The 19,295-nt window shown below is 57.6% G+C and overlaps 1 protein-coding gene across 1 annotated transcript in view; it reads right to left on the minus strand.

The window, feature by feature from the left end:
- LOC133341892 (retinal guanylyl cyclase 1-like) overlaps positions 1 to 19,124 on the minus strand; it is a 25,521-nt gene extending 6,397 nt beyond the window's left edge. Inside the window, exons 1-15 of the mRNA XM_061550707.1 lie at positions 19,008 to 19,124; positions 16,094 to 16,245; positions 11,501 to 11,629; positions 10,524 to 10,878; positions 9,702 to 9,786; positions 9,289 to 9,382; positions 8,628 to 8,768; positions 7,674 to 7,754; positions 6,491 to 6,667; positions 6,088 to 6,244; positions 5,238 to 5,387; positions 4,527 to 4,675; positions 3,628 to 3,791; positions 2,735 to 2,927; positions 725 to 879 (exon numbers count right to left, since the gene is read on the minus strand). Coding sequence (XP_061406691.1) covers positions 725 to 879; positions 2,735 to 2,927; positions 3,628 to 3,791; positions 4,527 to 4,675; positions 5,238 to 5,387; positions 6,088 to 6,244; positions 6,491 to 6,667; positions 7,674 to 7,754; positions 8,628 to 8,768; positions 9,289 to 9,382; positions 9,702 to 9,786; positions 10,524 to 10,878; positions 11,501 to 11,629; positions 16,094 to 16,245; positions 19,008 to 19,032 — 2,207 coding nt within the window. The 5' untranslated portion in view covers positions 19,033 to 19,124. The remainder of the gene's footprint in view (positions 1 to 724; positions 880 to 2,734; positions 2,928 to 3,627; positions 3,792 to 4,526; positions 4,676 to 5,237; positions 5,388 to 6,087; positions 6,245 to 6,490; positions 6,668 to 7,673; positions 7,755 to 8,627; positions 8,769 to 9,288; positions 9,383 to 9,701; positions 9,787 to 10,523; positions 10,879 to 11,500; positions 11,630 to 16,093; positions 16,246 to 19,007) is intronic.
- Positions 19,125 to 19,295: the final 171 nt, after the last annotated feature.

Raw genomic sequence — 19,295 nt, forward strand, 5'->3', positions numbered from 1 at the left:
AACACACACAACACACCACACAACAAACACACACGCATACAACACACACACATCACACAACACACACAACACACACACAACACACACACAACACACACACATACACACACACATACACACACACATACAACACACAACACACACACACACACACAACACACACATACACAACACACACACATACAACACACACACAAAACACACACACAAAACACACACACACATCACACACACAACACACACACGAAAGATGAAGGTCCCCCGTGTAGCTAACTCAGACTGTTGGGGCAAGTCAGAGTTTTGATTCCTCTCTCATTCACGACGGTTGCGGTGCCGGGCAGTGACGGTGGAGGTAGCAGTGGGAGCCGGGTGGCGCTGCACGGTGGTGACAGCGGTAGTGGGTGGTGGTGGTGATAGCGGTAGTGGGTGGTGGTGGTGATAGTGGTGGTGGTGATAGTGGTGGTGGCGGTGATAGTGGTGGTGGCGGTGATAGTGGTGGTGGCAGGTGGTGGGCGAATAGCGGTAGTGGGGGTGGTGGTGGTGGCGGTGATATAGTGGTGTGGTGGCGGTGGGGCGTGATAGTCCGTGGTGGCGGCTGGCCGGGTGCATAGCGATATAGCAGTTAGGTGGGTGGGTGGGTGGTGCAGGGTGGTGGCGATAGCGTTGGTGGTGGTGGGTGGTGGCCGGGACTTCACCGGAGTGCAGGCACGATGCGGATGCGCACCGGCACGTCAGGCAGTGCCGCATGCTTGAAGGAGCCGACGGCGCTGAAGCGATGTCGAGCGACATTGTGGAGATCTCGGCCGCGTGCCGGTTTGCCGTTCCCGCGCGCCGGCAGCCCAGACGCCACCATGTAAGGCATACGCCAATCGTCTCCACCTGGTGGGGGGGGGGGGGGGGGGGCGGGGGGGGGTCCAAAGGTCCACGGAGAGGGAGGCGGCTGGAGGCAATGGCGGCGCCAGGATTTTCAGGTAGGGAGGGGGCAACCCCTCCAGCAATGAGAAACTGATAGAGGAGTTGTTAGTAAGTAAGGAGCGTTTAGTAAGTAAGGAGTTGTTAGTAAGGAGTTGTTAGTGAGTAAGGAGTTGTTGTAGGTGAGGAGTTGTTAGTAAGGAGTTGTTAGTAAGTAAGGAGTTGTTAGTAAGTGAAGAGTTGTTAGTAAGTAAGGAGTTGTTTAGTAAGTGAGGAGTTGTTAGTAAGTGAGGAGTTGTCCCTTGCTTTTATTCGACGCGTGTGCGGCGATGGCGCAGCCATCGATCGAGGATCGAATTCGAACCGCGTCGTGTGATCGGCATCGCGCTCGCTGAAGGTGAATGCCTTCAGGGAAGTCGTGTACTGTTTACGCAACTGCGCACAATTCTGTGAGTCACTTATAACCGCTTTGCCATTACTTATTGCCAATTATGGACTCAGACTATTGTCTTATCTCATAGAGTCCCTGGCACATGAGAATATGCTACACAGTGGCAGTGGGGGTCGCAAAATGCCGATGTATTACTAATAAACACCAATGATCCGATCTAAATTAGGGATTTCGATCGGATCATTGGGGGGGCACGTGCCACCCCCCCCCCCCCCACTGGAGGTGGTGATTGTGGTGAAGGTGGAATGGGTAGCGATGAAGACATCGGCGACGGAGGTGTTGGTGCCAGAGGTGGTAGGGCGGTGCTCGTGGCGAGGTTGTCGGTGGCGATCATTGCGGTGGTGAAGGTGGCATTGGTCGCGATGATGATGATGACGGTAGCGGTGGTGGCATTGGTGGTGGTGGTGGTAGTGGAGGTATTGTTGTGGTAGACGGAGTTATGGTGGTTGTGGCAGTGGGGTGCTGCTGGTGGTGGCGGGGGTTGTTATGGTGGTTAGGGTTGTGATGGTGCTGGGGGTTGGCTACGTACAGTGCGAAAGAAGTTCAAAACACATACATAGGCACAGACCCCGATGGATATCATAACTACGCAATGCAGCCCGAGACACACAGAGACACACATAGGCACACACAGAGACACACAGAGACACACAGAGACACAGAGACACACACAGACACACAGAGACACACAAAGACACGCAGACACACAGAGACACACAGAGGACACACACAGAGACACACACAGAGACAAACAGAGAGACACACAGAGACACACACAGAGACACACAGAGACACAGAGACACAGAGACACACACAGACACACAGAGACACACAAAGACACGCAGACACACAGAGAGACACACACAGACACACACACAGAGACACACAGACACACACAGAGACACACACAGAGACACACACAGAGACACACAGAGACACAGAGACACACATAGGCACACACAGAGACACACAGAGACACACAGAGACACACACAGACACACAGAGACACACAAAGACACGCAGACACACAGAGACACACAGAGATACACACAGAGACACACACAGAAACACACAGAGAGACACACAGAGACACACACAGAGACACACAGAGACACACAGAGACACAGAGACACACACAGACACACAGAGACACACAAAGACACGCAGACACACAGAGAGACACACACAGACACACACAGAGACACACACAGAGACACACACAGACACACACAGAGACACACAGAGACACAGAGACACACACAGAGACACACACAGAGACACACACAGAGACACACACAAAGACACACACAGAGACACACAGAGACACACAGACACACACAGACACACACACAGAGACACACGGGCGCAGACCTTGTAGACGTCGTGGGAGCCGATGATGGCGTCGAAGAGTGTGTAGAGGTCGTTGAGCAGGTCGACCACCTCGATGGGGTCGCTCATCGCCGAGATGGTGGTGAAGCCGACGATGTCGCTGAAGTAGATGGTCACCTCGTCGAAGTGCTCCGGCTCCACGGGCGTGCCCTTCTTCAGGGACTCCGCCACGGAGCTGGGGAGAAAGAGGTGAGGGGAGAGAGGGGGGGAGAGAGGGGGAGAGACAGGAGGGAGAGACAGGGGAAGGGAGAGGGAGACGCGGTAGAATGGAGGAGGCGGCATGGTGCAGGGTCAGGGATCGTGTGAGCCGGCACCACTGAGGTCCTGGGGTCCAATCCGAGCTGCAAACGCCTCAACACCGTGCCTCACCTCACCACCCCGCATCACCACCACACCACACCTTACCACCCCGCCTCACCTCACCACCATGCCACACCTCACCACCACACCTCACCACCACACCACACTGTGTGTGTCACTGTGTGTCACTGTGTGTGTCACTGTGTGTGTGTGTGTATCAGTGTGTGTGTGTCACTGTGTGTGTGTGTGTCACTGTGTGTGTGTGTCACTGTGTGTGTGTGTCACTGTGTGTGTGTCACTGTGTGCGTGTGTCTCCGTGTGTGTCTCTGTGTGTGTCTCTGTGTGTGTCTCTGTGTGTGTCTCTGTGTGTGTGTGTCACTGTGTGTGTCTCCGTGTGTGTCTCCGTGTGTGTCTCTGTGTGTGTCACTGTGTGTGTGTCACTGTGTGTGTCACTGTGTGTGTGTGTGTCACTGTGTGTGTGTGTGTCACTGTGTGTGTGTGTCACTGTGTGTGTCTCCGTGTGTGTCACTGTGTGTGTCACTGTGTGTGTGTGTCTCTGTGTGTGTGCCGCTCACGGGGGCAGCATCTGCGTGAGCAGCTTGTCCGTCTTCTGCTTCTCCACCTCGAGCTCCTCGGTGCGCTCGCGGATCAGGTCCTCCAGGTTGCTCGAGTACTGCTCCAGCATCCGCAGCATCGAGTCGATGATGTTCGTCTTGCGGCCCTTGTTGATGTTCTTGAACTGCGGAGGGCAACGCGCGGGGCATGTGAAACGTGCGCACGCACGTCGAACTTCTTTTGCACCGTACCTAGCCAAGCGCGCCTGTCGGAGGTGTGGGCGGAACACGACGTCCCGGCCCCTAGCAGGGCGCTCCCCAAGCGCCCCACTCCCGTCTCAGGGGAACATCTCGGGGGGTGGCGGGGGGAGTACGCACCACTTGTCACGTAACGGCGGCGGTCACGTGGGGCTATTAGTACATTCTAGATTTGAAGTTTTCGTGACTGCTAGGATCCATACTCTTTGGGTTCTTTCGGTAAAGTCACGTAGGTGAAAAAAAATTGAAATAAATCACGACGTTTCGATTGCAACACGAGCAATCGTCATCAGGTGTGACAACCACAGCAGGATTTTTTTTTTTACTGAAGTGTGAGAGATGCCGGAGTTAAGGGGTTTGTATAAGTCAGAGAGGGCGGTGGGGGGGAAATGAGTTCTTAGTAGACTCGTACCCACATTTACGTCTCCCCCCCCCCCCTCCTCTTTTTACGTCGTTTCGCAGATGCGTCGTCACTTTGACAAATGCCACCACGTGATGAGCCACTTCGTTGAGCCATCACTCGCAGCCAGGTCGCTTCTGAAGATTAGCAAAGTCGCCAGCCGGGGAGTGTGAGACGTCGCCACCGTGGGGAGCGTGGGGAGCGTGGGGACGTCGTGAGGGTGAGGAGCGTGGGGACGTCGCGGGCGTCGCCCCGGCCCCACCTGGTCGAAGACCTCGTCGAAGGTCGGCCTGCGCTCGGGCATCTCCTGCCAGCAGGCCTTCATCATCTGGATGCACTCGAGCGGGGCGTGGTCGGCCGACACGTTCGGGCGGCACAGCGGGGGCGGCCGCTTCACCTTGAGGATGATCTCTGCGCGCGTCACAGCAAGTCACGCGGCACGTGGCCAACGGCAACGGTGACGACGACGACGACGATGATGATGATAACGACGATGATGACGATGATGATGACGACGATGATCATGACGACGACAACGATGATGACGACGATGATGACGATGATGATGACGACGATGATCATGACGATGATGATGATGACGACGATGACGACGACGATAATGATGACGACGACGATGACGACGACGACAACAACGACGATGACGACGACGATGATGATGATGACGACGATGATCGTGAAGATGAACCCTGACCGCCCCCCTGCCGCAACCCCCCAGGGATGCATGGCCGCGGTTACTCGTGACCCGTGACCACGGGGGACCTGTGACCCTTAACCCCACGACCCTGGAGACCCTTAAACTCAGGGCCTCGTGACTCAATGACTTCCCGGAGACCTGTGACTCATAACCCCCGTCACTTCGGGGCCCCAGGGTACCCATGACCCTGGCTGACCTTTGACCCGCAACCCCATGGCCCTGGGGTTTCGTGACCCGATGATGTCGCGCGGGACCCACCTTCCGTGGACAGCTCCAGCATGCAGTAGGGGGTGCTGCGCATGATCACCTCCTGCACGATGATGGAGAAGCTGAAGATGTCCCCCTTGAAGGTGCCGCGCCGCGCCGCCACCGCGTCGCGCAGCAGCTCCGGGGCCGTCCACAGCAGCTCTGAGGGGCGGCCGCAATCGAGTCACCGTGGTGACGGTGGTGGTGGTGGTGACGGTGGTGGTGGTGACGGTGGTGGTGGTGACGGTGGTGGTGTTGATGTTGATGATGTCGATGATGATGTTGACGGCGATGATGATTATGAATTATGATGAGGGTGATGTCGGTGATGGCGGTGGTGGCGGTGGTGGCGGTGGTGGTGACGGTGTTGGGGATGGTGGCGATGGTGGCGGTGGTGGCGGCGGTGATGTTTGTGGTGGCGGTGGTGGCGGTGGTGGCGGTGATGGCGGTGGTGGCGGTGATGGCGGTGGTGGCGGCGGTGGAGATGGTGAAGATGGTGGCGGTGGTGGCGGTGGTGGTGGTGGTGGCGGTGGTGGTGGCGGTGGCGGTGGTGGCGGTGGTGGTGGCGGTGGTGGCGGTGGCGGTGGCGGTGGCGGTGGTGGTGGCGGTGGCGATGGTGGCGGTGGTGGTGATGGTGGAGATGGTGAAGATGGTGGCAGTGGCGGTGGTAGTGGTGGTGGCGGTGGTGGTGGCGGTGGTGGCGGTGGTGGTGGTGGTGATGGCGGTGGTGGCGGTGGCGATGGTGGCGGTGGTGGCGATGGTGGCGGCGGTGGAGATGGTGAAGATGGTGGCGGTGGTGGCGGTGGTGGCGGCGGTGGCGATGGTGATGGCGGTATTGGTGGCGGTGGCGGCGCTGCCTCACCGTCGGGCTTGGGCTCCTCCGCTGTGAGCTGCAGCAGCTGGCTGAGTTCGCAGTAGCTCTGGTCGGTGACCTTGAGCACGAAGCGGCCGTCCACCACGCAGTTGCGCGACTTGAGCCGCCCGTGCACCAGCTCGTGGTGGTGCAGGTACTTCATGCCCTGCCGCGGACACACACGCACAAAGACAAAGATCTCCCGTATAGCCTTAACAGACTGTAGGGGCAAGTGCTGTTAGCGAGCAGCACTGATGAAGGCTGGGAGGGCGGGTGGCCAGTGGGTCGCCACACCACACACCTCCACGGCGGCGGCGGCGGCTGGCATCGAATAGCGAGGAGTCACGAGGGGTCACGCTCGGGGTCGCGCTCGGGGTCACGCTCCGGGTGGGGGTGAGAGGGAGGCCGTCACCTTGATGAGGTCGGTCATGAGCGAGGACTTGAACATCCAGTCGAGTTTGGTGTCCTGGTTCTGCAGCAGGTCCTCCAGGCTGCCGCGCGCCCCGTGCTCCGTCACGATGGCGCAGACGCCGCAGTCGACGAACACGCCGATGAACGGGTTCACGTTCTCGTGGCGCATCTCCCGCAGCTGGACGACACGAGACGCGATGGTGACACAACGACACGACACGCGACGGTGACGAGACGAGACGCAACGAGACGCGACGGTGACGACGGCGACGACGACGACCGTCGACCGCAGGATGCCTCTTTGAGGACCGCAGTGCGCCTCTTGAAATTCGAACGGAATAAAAATGGTCTCTTCTAGTTTAACTCGGGAGGGAACCCCGCAGCTGCGTGGCAGCGTGCGCCTCATCGAGGAGCGCGCTTCGTTCTCTATTCGGGGATATGTCGCCTCCTGAAATATTGCGGTGGGTGTGTTTTTTTGTTTTGTTTTACCAAATTCGTGTTGTTGTTGTTTGTTGTTGTTGTGGTTGTTTTGGTTGCCGACCCCTGCTTTAGCGCGTTTCTCCGAGCGCACGGCCATCGCTTGCGTTTCACGGACGCAGCGTGCGGTCGTCTCGCGGCAATCAGGGGGGGGGGTCGGGGGGAGGGTGGGCGCGGGGTTCCAGTCGAGAGGCGCTCGCGGCGACGTTTCTCGAAGCGCGTCTCTGGGGCGCGACGGCTCTGCTCTTGCGAACGACGTCACGGGGATCTTTGACGTTCGTCGCAGGATTAAACTCAACTCAACTATTTTTTATTTTATTTTACCAGGTAAAGCCCTCTGAGCTATGCAGCTCTTTCTCAGAAGCGACCTGGCCACAAATGATAGCTCAACGAAGTGGCTCTTCGTCATCACGTGGGGATGTGTAAGCAGCCAAATACTCTAAACGTGTGATGTTGTTCATAAACGTGGAGAGAAAAACCCAGAGGACCCGGAGAAAACTCCACGCTACGACGGGGAGACAGATAGAGACACGCAAACACCACATATACAGCAGGCGTCAGGGACAGGATCGAGCCCACGACCTCCTGTATACAAGGTGAGATCGTTAACATCTCGCCAACGCGGCGCCCCACGGCGGCGTATTAACCCAGGGCGGCCTGCCGGATTCGAACCGCGAACCTCCGGGGCCGCTGTGTCAGCGGCGCACCTTGCGGAACGTGGAGCGCACGCGGGGCTTGAAGTCGCCAAAGATGCCGCTCGGAAGCCGCTTGAGCCAAACCCAGTCGCCCTGCAGACGCACGCACAGACGCACGCACAGACGCACGCATAGACGCACTCACAGACGCACGCATAGACGCACGCACAGACGCACTCACAGACGCACGCACAGACGCACGCACAGACGCACTCACAGACGCACGCATAGACGCACGCATAGACGCACTCACAGACGCACGCATAGACGCACGCACAGACGCACGCATAGACGCACTCACAGACGCACTCACAGACACACGCACAGACGCACTCACAGACGCACGCGCAGACGCCACGACGCATCTCCGCGGTGTCCCTACGCGCCTCCCTGCGTCTGTCCTCATCTCTCCGTGTCCGCATGACCCCCGAGTCTCCGTGGTGTCCCCGTATCTTCCTGTGTCAAACCCGTGTCCCCCCATACTTCCCCTGCCCCCCCGTGTCTATGTGTCTCCCCGTGTAACCCCTTGTCACTGTGTCCGCGTGTATTTTTGTCCTCATGATTCTCCCCCTTTGCCCCCGAGTCTCCGTGTCCCCATCTCCCCGTATCTCAGTGTCCCCCTGTACCCACATTTCCATGTCCCCATGCCCCCACGGCTCGCTGCATCCCCATGTCCCAGTATCCTCCTCCCCCCCCCCCCTCGTGTTCCCGTGTCTCCCCCGTATCTCCGTGTCTCCCTGAATCCCCCCGGTATATCCGTGTCCCAACGTCTCCGTGTCTCCCCATGCCCCCCCCCCCTCCCCATATCTCCGTGTCCCCATGCCCCCGTGTATCTCCGTGTCCCACCCCCCGTATCTCTATGTCCCATGTCTCTCCGTGTGGCCCCGGTGTCTCCGTGTCCTCCCGTATCTCATTGTCCCCATGCCCCCGTGTCTCCCCGTGTTTGTCCGCGTCCCCGTGTCTCACCTCGTAGACGGCGATGTTGGTTGTCTCCGGCGACGCCGTGTGGAGGCTGCGCCCCGACAAGGAGTTGCGTGCGGCGTGGGCGGCGCTGTTCGCCTCCGACACGCTGCGGTTCATCTGGCTCACGCGGCTCTCGTCCATAAACTGCACCGCGCACCCCACACCGCACAGGGCACCGCTCACCACACCGCTCACCACACCGCACCAGGTCCGGATCGAACCCATGACCTCGTGTATACCAGAGGAGGCAATCAACATCTCCTAGCCACCGGATCGAACCCACGACCTCCCGTATACCAGAGGAGGCAGTCAACATCTCCTAGCCACCGGATCGAACCCACGACCTCCCGTATACCAGAGGAGGCAGTCAACATCTCCTAGCCACTGGATCGAACCCACGACCTCCCGTATACCAGAGGAGGCAGTCAACATCTCCTAGCCACTGGATCGAACCCACGACCTCCCGTATACCAGAGGAGGCAGTCAACATCTCCTAGCCACCGGATCGAACCCACGACCTCCCGTATACCAGAGGAGGCAGTCAACATCTCCTAGCCACCGCGTCTCGCCTCTCGCTGCGCCCTAACCGGGCAGGGTGGTGGGTGGCTCCATCACGACCACAACCTCCTCCCCCCCCCCCTACGGAGCACCGGGACGTCCGCACCTTGCGGCTGAGCTGCGGCAGGATGAAGACGAGGTGCTCCAGGGTGAGGATCAGCTTGTTGTGGCTGTGGTCCAACTGCTGCTGCAGCCGCCGCCTGGAGGGGAAAACACGGTCCAAGCGGGGACGCGTTCGTTGGATAGAAGAGATAGAGAGAGAGACAGAGAGAGATAGACAGAGATAGAGAGAGACAGAGAGATAGCGAGAGAGACAGAGAGAATGCGAGAGCTCTTGGTGACTCCGCCAACAGCTCTGTGGCTACATGAGTCACGGAGTGGCGGCTGCCGCCACTGTCGCTGCGAGACGTTCTAATCTCAGCTGAAGTAAAGGGTTCCTCTCAATCACAGACATCCTACAGCAGACGCCCCCTCTCCCCCAAGCGCCCCCCCCCACCGCACCCCCCCCTTCCCCAGTACCTGAGGAGCACGGCGAGTCCAGTGATTCCGCTGAGGCCGCCCGTGATGATCAACAACACCGACAGCAAGTACGGCAGATCCATTCCTGCAGCACGCAGAGCAATCACGGCCACAGCGATCGTGGTGAGATGTTAACTACCTCGCCCGGTCTACAGGAGGTCGTGGGGTGGATCCCGACCCTGACGCCTGCTGCTGTGTATTTGGAGTTTGCGCGTCTCTCTCTCGCCCTGTGGTCGCGTGAATTCGTCTCCGGGTCCTCTGGTTGTTCCCTCCACATTTAGAAACGTGGCCGCTATAATGATCTACATTTCCACATGATAAGCCCTCATCCCCATCATTATTGTCATCCCCATCATCATCCCCATCATCATCCCCACTGTCATCCTCACTCTCATCCCCATCATCATCCTCACCCTCATCCCCATCATCATCCCCATCATCATCCCCATCATCATCCCCATCATCCTCCCCACCCTCATCCTCATCCCCATCATCATCCCCACTGTCATCCTCACTCTCATCCCCATCATCATCCTCACCCTCATCCCCATCATCATCCCCATCATCATCCCCATCATCATCCCCATCATCATCCTCATCCCCATCATCCTCACTGTCATCCTCACTCTCATCCCCATCATCATCCCCATCATCATCCCCACCCTCATCATCATCCCCATCATCATCCCCACCCTCATCATCCCCACCATCATCCCCACCCTCATCCTTATCCTCCCCCCCCATCCTCACCCCCACGACCCTCCTCCCCACTACCCTCCTCCCCACTACCCTCCTCCCCACCACCACCCTCATCCTCCTCACCCCCGGAGCAGCCAAACTCCTCGTCGAACCAGCAGTAGGGGTCGGTGCCGGGCGACACGGCGACCGCGGCGCCTCCCGGGGCGGGCGCCACCGTCAGCCGCCGTCGCGGCCGCCGCCCCCCGGCCGCGTGGCCCCACGGGAGCACGGCGAGGGCCGCGCGCAGGCGGGCCGAGCGCCCGTCGGCCACCAGCACCACGTAGCTGGCGTTGCCGGCGGCCGCGGCGCCGTCGCGCTCGTGGCGGGCGCCGAGCGCCACATTGGCGCCCGAGATCCACCCGCGGTGCGCACGCGTCCTGGCGAGGCCACGCGCCACCTGCAGCACCGAGGCGTAGACGGTGCCGAAGAGCGGCGAGGCCTGCGGGCGGGACGGCGGGGGTGGTGGTCATGGTGGTAGTGGTGGTGGTGGTGGCGGTGGTGGTGGTGGTGGTGGCGGCGGTGGTGGTGGTGGCGGCGGTGGTGGTGGTGGTGGCGGCGGTGGTGGCGGCGGCGGTGGTGGCGGCGGCGGTGGTGGTGGTGGCGGCGGTGGTGGTGGCGGCGGCGGTGGTGGTGGTGGCGGCAGTGGTGGTGGTGGCGGCGGTGGTGGTGGTGGTGGCGGCGGCGGCGGTGGTGGTGGTGATGGCAGCGGTGGTGGTGGTGGTGGCGGCGGTGGTGGTGGTGGTGGTGGCGGCGGCGGCGGTGGTGGTGGGGTTGAGGAAGGCGGACGGGGCGGGGATGGAGACGGGACGGGGATGGGAGGGCAGAGGAGGAAGCGTCGCAGCAAGAAAGGACAGAGATAATGATGACGTTGATTAGGATCATGATGACATTGATGATGATGACGTTGATTACGATCATGATGAAAGTGATGATGATGATGCCGTTGATTAGGATCATGATGACAGTGATGGTGATGATGATGATTAGGATCATGATATTGATGATGCTCACATTGATTACGATCATAACGACAGTGATGATGATGACGTTGCTGGCCTCACCTGCTTGGGCTGGAGTTGCGCCGCGTCACGGAGGTCAGGGGTCAGGGCGCGGGTCACGGTCACGACCCCGGCGTAGGCGCGCCGCAGCGCCGGGTCATCGGCCAGAGCCGGCACCGGGCCTGAGTCCGCCTGAGAGACACACTCACCACTCACTCACCACTCACTCACTCACCACTCACTCACCAATCACTCACTCACCACTCACTCACTCACTAACCACTCCCTCACCACTCACTCACCACCCTTACTCACCACTCACTCACCACTCACTTACCACCCTCACTCACCACTCACTCACCACTCACTCACTCACCACTCACTCACTCACCACTCACTCACCACTCACTCACTCACCAATCTCACTCACCACTCACTCACTCACCACTCACTCACCACTCACTCACTCACCACTCACTCACTCAAACTCACTCACCACTCCACACTCACCACTCACTCACCACTCACTCACCACTCACTCACTCACTCACCACTCACTCACCACTCATCACCACTCACTCACTCACTCACCACTCACTCACCACTCACTCACCACTCACTCACTCACCACTCACTCACCACTCACTCACTCACCACTCACACCACTCACCACCACTCACTCACTCACCACTCACTCACCAATCACTCACTCACTCACCACTCACTCACCACTCACTCACTCACCACTCACTCACCACTCACTCACCACTCACTCGCCACTCACTCACTCACACTCACTCACCACTCACTACTCACCACTCACTCACCACTCACTCACCACTCACTCACTCACTCACCACTCACTCACCACTCACTCACCACTCACTCACTCACCACTCACCACTCACTCCCACTCACTCGCCACTCACTCACTCACCACTCACTCACCACTCACTCACCACTCACTCACCACTCACTCACTCACTCACCACTCACTCACCACTCACTCACTCACCACTCACTCACCACTCACTCACCACTCACTCACCACCACTCACTCACCACTCACTCACCACTCACTCACTCACTCACCACTCACTCACTCACCACTCACTCACCACTCACTCACCACTCACTCACTCACCACTCACTCACCACTCACTCACCACTCACTCACCACTCACTCACTCACCATCACTCACCAATCACTCACTCACTCACCACTCACCACCACTCACTCACTCACCACTAACTCACCACTCACCACCACTCACCACTCACTCACTCACCACTCACTCACCACTCAACTCTCACTCACCACTCACTCACCACTCACTCACTCACCACTCACTCACACTCACTCACCACTCATCACTCACCACTCACTCACCATCACTCACATCACTCACTCACCACTCACTCACCACTCACTCACCACTCACCACTCACTCACCACTCACTCACCACTCACTCACCACTCACTCACCAATCAGTCACCACTCTCACTCACCAATCACTCACTCACTCACTCACCACTCACTCACTCACATCACTCACCACTCATCACCACTCACTCACTCACCACTCACTCACCACTCCTACCAATCACTCACCACTCTCACTCACCAATCACTCACTCACTCACCACTCACTCACTCACCACTCACTCACCACTCACTCACCACTCACTCACTCACCACTCACTCACCACTCACTCACCACTCACTCACTCACCACTCTCACTCACCACTCACTCACCACTCACTCACACTCACTCTAACTCACTCACACTCACTCACCACTCACTCACTCACCACTCACTCACCTCACCACTCTCACTCACCACCCTACACTCACTCACCCACTACTCACTCACCACTCACTCACCACTCACTCACTCACTCACCCTCACTCACCACTCACTCACTCACTCACCACTCCACTCACCAATCACTCACCAACTCACTCACCACTCACTCACTCACTCACCACTCACTCACCACTCACTCACCACTCACTCACCACTCACTCACTCACTCACACTCACTCACTCCCACTCTCACTCACCACTCACTCACCACTCACTCACCACTCACTCACTCACTCACCTATCACTTCAACCTCACTCACTCACCACTCACTCACTCACTCACCACTCCACTCACCACTTCACTCACCACTCACTCACCACCACTCACTCACTCACCACTCACTCCACTCACTCACCACTCACACTCATCACCACTCTCACTCACACTCACTCACCACTCACTCACTCACTCACCACTCACCTCACTCACTCACCACTCTCACTCACCACTCACTCACCACTCACTCACACTCACTCACTCACCACTCACTCACCACTCACTCACCACTCACTCACTCACTCACTCACCACTCTCACTCACCACTCACTCACCACTCACTCACTCACTCACCACTCACTCACCACTCACTCACTCACTCACCACTCACTCACCAATCACTCACTCACTCACTCACCACTCACTCACCACTCACTCACCACCCACTCACTCACCACTCACTCACCACTCACTCACTCACTCACCCTCACTCACCACTCACTCACCACTCACTCACTCACCACTCACTCACCACTCACATTCACCACTCACTCACCACTCCACTCCCACCACTCACTCACTCACCACTCTCACTCACCACTCTCACTCACAACTCACTCACTCACCTCACTCACTCACTCACCACTCACTCACTCACCACTCACTCACCACTCACTCACTCACCACTCACTCACCACTCACTCACCACTCACTCACTCACTCACCACTCACTCACCACTCACTCACCACTCACTCACTCACCACCTCACTCCACCACTCACTCACTCACCACTCACTCACCACTCACTCACCACTCACCTCCACTCACCACTCACTCACCACTCACTCACCACTCACTCACCACTTCACTCACCACCTCACTCCACTCACTCACTCACCCTCACTCACTCACTCACCACTCCCTCACTCACCACTCACTCACTCACCACTCACTCACCACTCACTCACTCACCACTCACTCACCACTCACTCACCACTCACTCACCAATCACTCACTCACTCACTCACCACTCACTCACCACTCACCACTCTCACTCACCACTCACTCACCACTCAATCACTCACTCACCACTCACTCACTCACTCACCACTCACTCACCACTCACTCACTCACCACTCACTCACCACTCACTCACCACTCACTCACTCACCACTCACTCACCACTCACTCACCACACTCACTACTCACTCACCACCCTCACTCACCACTCACTCACCACCCTCACCAATCACTCACCACTCACTCACCACTCTCACTCACCACTCACTCACCACCCTCACTCACCACTCACTCACCACCCTCACCACTCACTCACCACCCTCACTCACCACTCACCACCATCACTCACCACTTACTCACCACCCTCAACACTCACTCACCACCCTCACTCACCATTCACTCACCACTCATTCACCACCCTTACTCACCACTCCCTCACCACCCTCACTCACCACCCTCACTCACCACTCACTCACTCACCACACTTACTCACCACTCACTCACCACCCTCACTCACCACTCTCACTTACCACTCACTCACCACTCACTCACTCATCACTCACTCACCACTCACCAATCACTCACCACTCACTCACTCACCACTCACCACTCACTCACCCCTCACTCACCACTCTCTCACCCTCAACACTCACTCACCACTCACTCACCACTCACTCACGACCCTCACTACTCACTCCCCACCCTTACTCACCACTCACGACTCAATCACCACCCTTAACACTCACTCATCAATCACTACTCACTCACCACCCACCACTCACCACTCACTCACCACCCACCACTAACCACTCACCACCCACCACTCACCACTATCACAGGTCGTATGAGATGGAGTCATCGGTCAATTGAGATGGAGTCATGGGCTGGGTGAGATGGAGTCATGGGCTGGGTGAGATGGAGCCACGGGCTGGGTGAGATGGAGTCATGGGCTGGGTGAGATGGAGTCATGGGCTGGGTGAGATGGAGTCATGGGCTGGGTGAGATGGAGTCATGGGCTGGGTGAGATGGAGTCATGGGCTGGGTGAGATGGAGTCATGGGCTGGGTGAGATGGAGCCACGGGCTGGGTGAGATGGAGTCACGGGCTGGGTGAGATGGAGTCATGGGCTGGGTGAGATGGAGTCATGGGCTGGGTGAGATGGAGTCATGGGCTGGGTGAGATGGAGCCACGGGCTGGGTGAGATGGAGTCACGGGCTGGGTGAGATGGAGTCACGTAAGATGGCGTCACAGGCTGGGCGAGATGGCGTCACGGGCTGGGTGAGATGGAATCACGGGCTGGGTGAGATGGAGTCATGGGCTGGGTGAGATGGAGTCATGGGCTGGGTGAGATGGAGTCATGGGCTGGGTGAGATGGAGTCATGGGCTGGGTGAGATGGAGTCATGGGCTGGGTGAGATGGAGTCACTGGCTGGGTGAGATGGCGTCACGGGCTGTGTGATTTGAATAATTCAGGTTGTCGCTTCTGGCCCGCGAGCCGTGCCCCCCCCCCCCCCCCCCCCCCCGGGGCCGCGAGTGCCGGGGCTGCCCACCTGTCCGGGCTGCCCCCAGGGCAGCGCGTACAGCATGGCGTCGTAGGGGATGAAGGCAAGGTCCGAGGCGAGACCGAGACGCGCGGCGCTCCGCAGGAGAGCGGCGTGCGGGCGCCCGCCCATGAGCGCGGACGGCATGCAGGTCACCACGGCTGCGCGCACAGACACAGATCACCCGTGTAGCCTTCGACAGGGGCTTGTTTGGAGCATTGTCTGTTGGCGAGTGGCACGGCACACGGTGTGGGGGTGGGTGGCCAGCACCACGCCTGGCCGCCTTTGTCTCCCCGGTGCTGATGATTTACACACACCGCGCCAGGTACTCGTTTGAGGCTCGGGCATAGGTAAACACAAACACGCGCGCGATGTAATCGCCATTGGCCAAACATCCCATATGCTGAACTGCCTCCAACTGCCAGTAGCGTCCTTCACGAGCCTCCTCCACAGAGGCCGATCTTGACATCGCTGGTACCAGTCATCGGCAAGTCCACTCAGCTCCACGTCCTCCTGTACCACATCACTCCATCTCTTCTCTAGCCCGTGCCGCGCCCGTTTAGCCCCTCGATCCGGCCGAAAAAAAGCTGTTTATACTCCATATTTTAAAAGCTGTTTAGGCATGTGGTGGCTGGGCATGCGGGCTACATGACCCAGCCAATGCAGCCTTGCCTGCTGGAGGAGCTCACCGATGGAACCTTGCCCATATCTTTCAAGGATTTGTGAGCTCCTCACACAATCCAGCCTGGTTAAACCCAGGATGGATCGTAGGCAGGCCAGCCTAAATGTTTCCAACCGGTGAAGATGCTCCATTAGGGGGGTCCACGTTTCGCAAGCGTAGAGAAGGGAGGGAATGACTGTGGCCCAGAAGACTTGAAGCTTAGTGCGGAGCGACAGACCAGGTAGCTTCCACACAGCGTTACGTAACCGATGAAAAGATATTGCCGCTCGACTGATTCGGAGTGAGAGCTCTGCTGTTAAACCGGAGCCGGTCATGAGCACACTGCCCATGTATGGGAAACTCTCCACTCTCTCCACAACTGCCCCATCACCGATTGGGAGTTGTGGGGGTGGAGTGTCCGATGGTACAAAATACCCAGGCAAGTGCTTAGTACTGTACTGGTAGGAACTTCCTGGTTACACCAGCCCACAGGGGATTATTGTGTCCGTCCGTCCATCGTGCAGGGAGGGGCTGGGTGGGGAGGGAGGTGCTGGGTGGGGAGGGGAGGGTAGGGAGGGGCTGGGTGGGGAGGGTGGGGCTGGGTGGGGGGTGGGAGGGGTGGGGCTGGGTGGGGAGGGGTTGGTCACCCCGTGGTGCCCTTATAAAACTCAACGTTTCACCTACTCACGCCGGCTTGTGCCCGCCCTCACAGTCGGGCATATTTGCGGAATACACCACGCCGCCGTTGACCCTGGCCATTGACCGAGTAACCCAACGTTCCTACCAGTTCCCTCCGCAGGAATGTGTTTTTGGTTGGGCTGATGGTAAGGCCCCACCTCTTAGTGGCACGCTCCAGTTTCAGCAACAGCGTCTCCAACTCCTCCTCTGAATGAGCAGCTATTACCAAATCATCGGCATACATAACGTGTTCTTGGTTCTTTCGGTAAAGTCACGTAGAAGGGAAATAATAAAATAATAAAAATAAAACATAATAAAATTTTTCTCACGACGTTTCGGCCACAACGCAAGCAGCCGTCCTCAGGTGAAAACCAGGTCCGTCGAGGCGACAGAGTCTGAATAAAACAGCACACGAGCTTGGAGCATATATATAAGCTGGGCGCCTTGACAAAGGAATTTGCATATCAAGAGGAATTTGATATGCAAATTCCTTTGTCAAGGCGCCCAGCTTATATATATGCTCCAAGCTCGTGTGCTGTTTCATTCAGACTCTGTCGCCTCAACGGACCTGGTTTTCACCTGAGGACGGCTGCTTGCGTTGTGGCCGAAACGTCGTGAGAATAATTTTATTATGTTTTATTTTTATTATTTTATTACTTCCCTTCTACGTGACTTTACCGAAAGAACCAAGAAGATGAATCCCTGCAGTCACGAAAGCTTTAAATCAAAATACATAACGTGGTTGACCAATAGGGAGCCATCCCTTGACCTCCCATTATATCTGTATCAAATGGAAATTCCCCTGGACAGTTATTGAAGGCTTCACGAACTACGTGGTCAAAATAGATGTTAAATAATGTGGGAGCCAGAGGACATCCCTGTCGCACCCCAAGGTGTACAGGGAATGGCTTTGACTCCCGGCCACGTAGTTTTACCCGGGCCCGCTCACCATCATGAAGGTCCTTAATGATCGTGAGCAGAGGGTCAGGGACTCTGAAAGCACGAAGAACAACCCAGAGCCCAGGCCTACTGATGGTATCATAGGCCTTGACCAGGTCAATAAAGTAGAGATGTAGGTCTTGTTGGAATTTCCTACACCTCTGCTGTAGCAGACGGACAGAAAATATGGCATCTGTGCTGTTCAACACACACACATACATACACACATACATACATACACACAACAACAACCGCCATTCGCCACTAAGTGGTGGTGACGTCACCACGACGCTTGTGCCAGGCACACACATACATACACACATACGTACATACACACGTACATACACACATACATACACACATACATACATGCACACATACATACACACATACATACACACATACATACATGCACACATACATACACACATACATACACACACAAACACACATACACACATACATACATACACACACATACATACACACATACATACGTACACACGTACATACATACACATACATACAAATCCAAATGTACAACAGGGGTCAAGGGTCGGGATCTAAACCCAAAGACCTCTTGCATACCGGGCGAGGGAGTTAACATCCGTCAGGCCCCGCGCGCGGGGACGCAGCAGCGCTCACCGCGAGCGCCGAAGCGCGACGCCATGGAGAGCGCTCGGTCGTGGCTGTCGTGGCTGCCGCCGTCACTGCCGTGGCTGTCGTGGCTGTCGTGGTTGTCGTGGGGCGTGGACACGGGCGGCAGCTCCAGCACGAGCAGTCCCCGCGCCCGCACGGCGCGCACCAACTCGCGCGCCGCGCCGCGCCACACCGCCGAGCCCGACTCGCTCGCCTGCTCGCACCGCAACCACCACCACCACGATCACGACACACACCACCACAATCACGACACGCGCAACCACCACCACCACG

Source organism: Lethenteron reissneri, chromosome 2 (assembly GCF_015708825.2).
Source record: "Lethenteron reissneri isolate LAM-NWPU_2019-01 chromosome 2, ASM1570882v1, whole genome shotgun sequence".
Lineage (NCBI taxonomy): Eukaryota > Metazoa > Chordata > Hyperoartia > Petromyzontiformes > Petromyzontidae > Lethenteron > Lethenteron reissneri.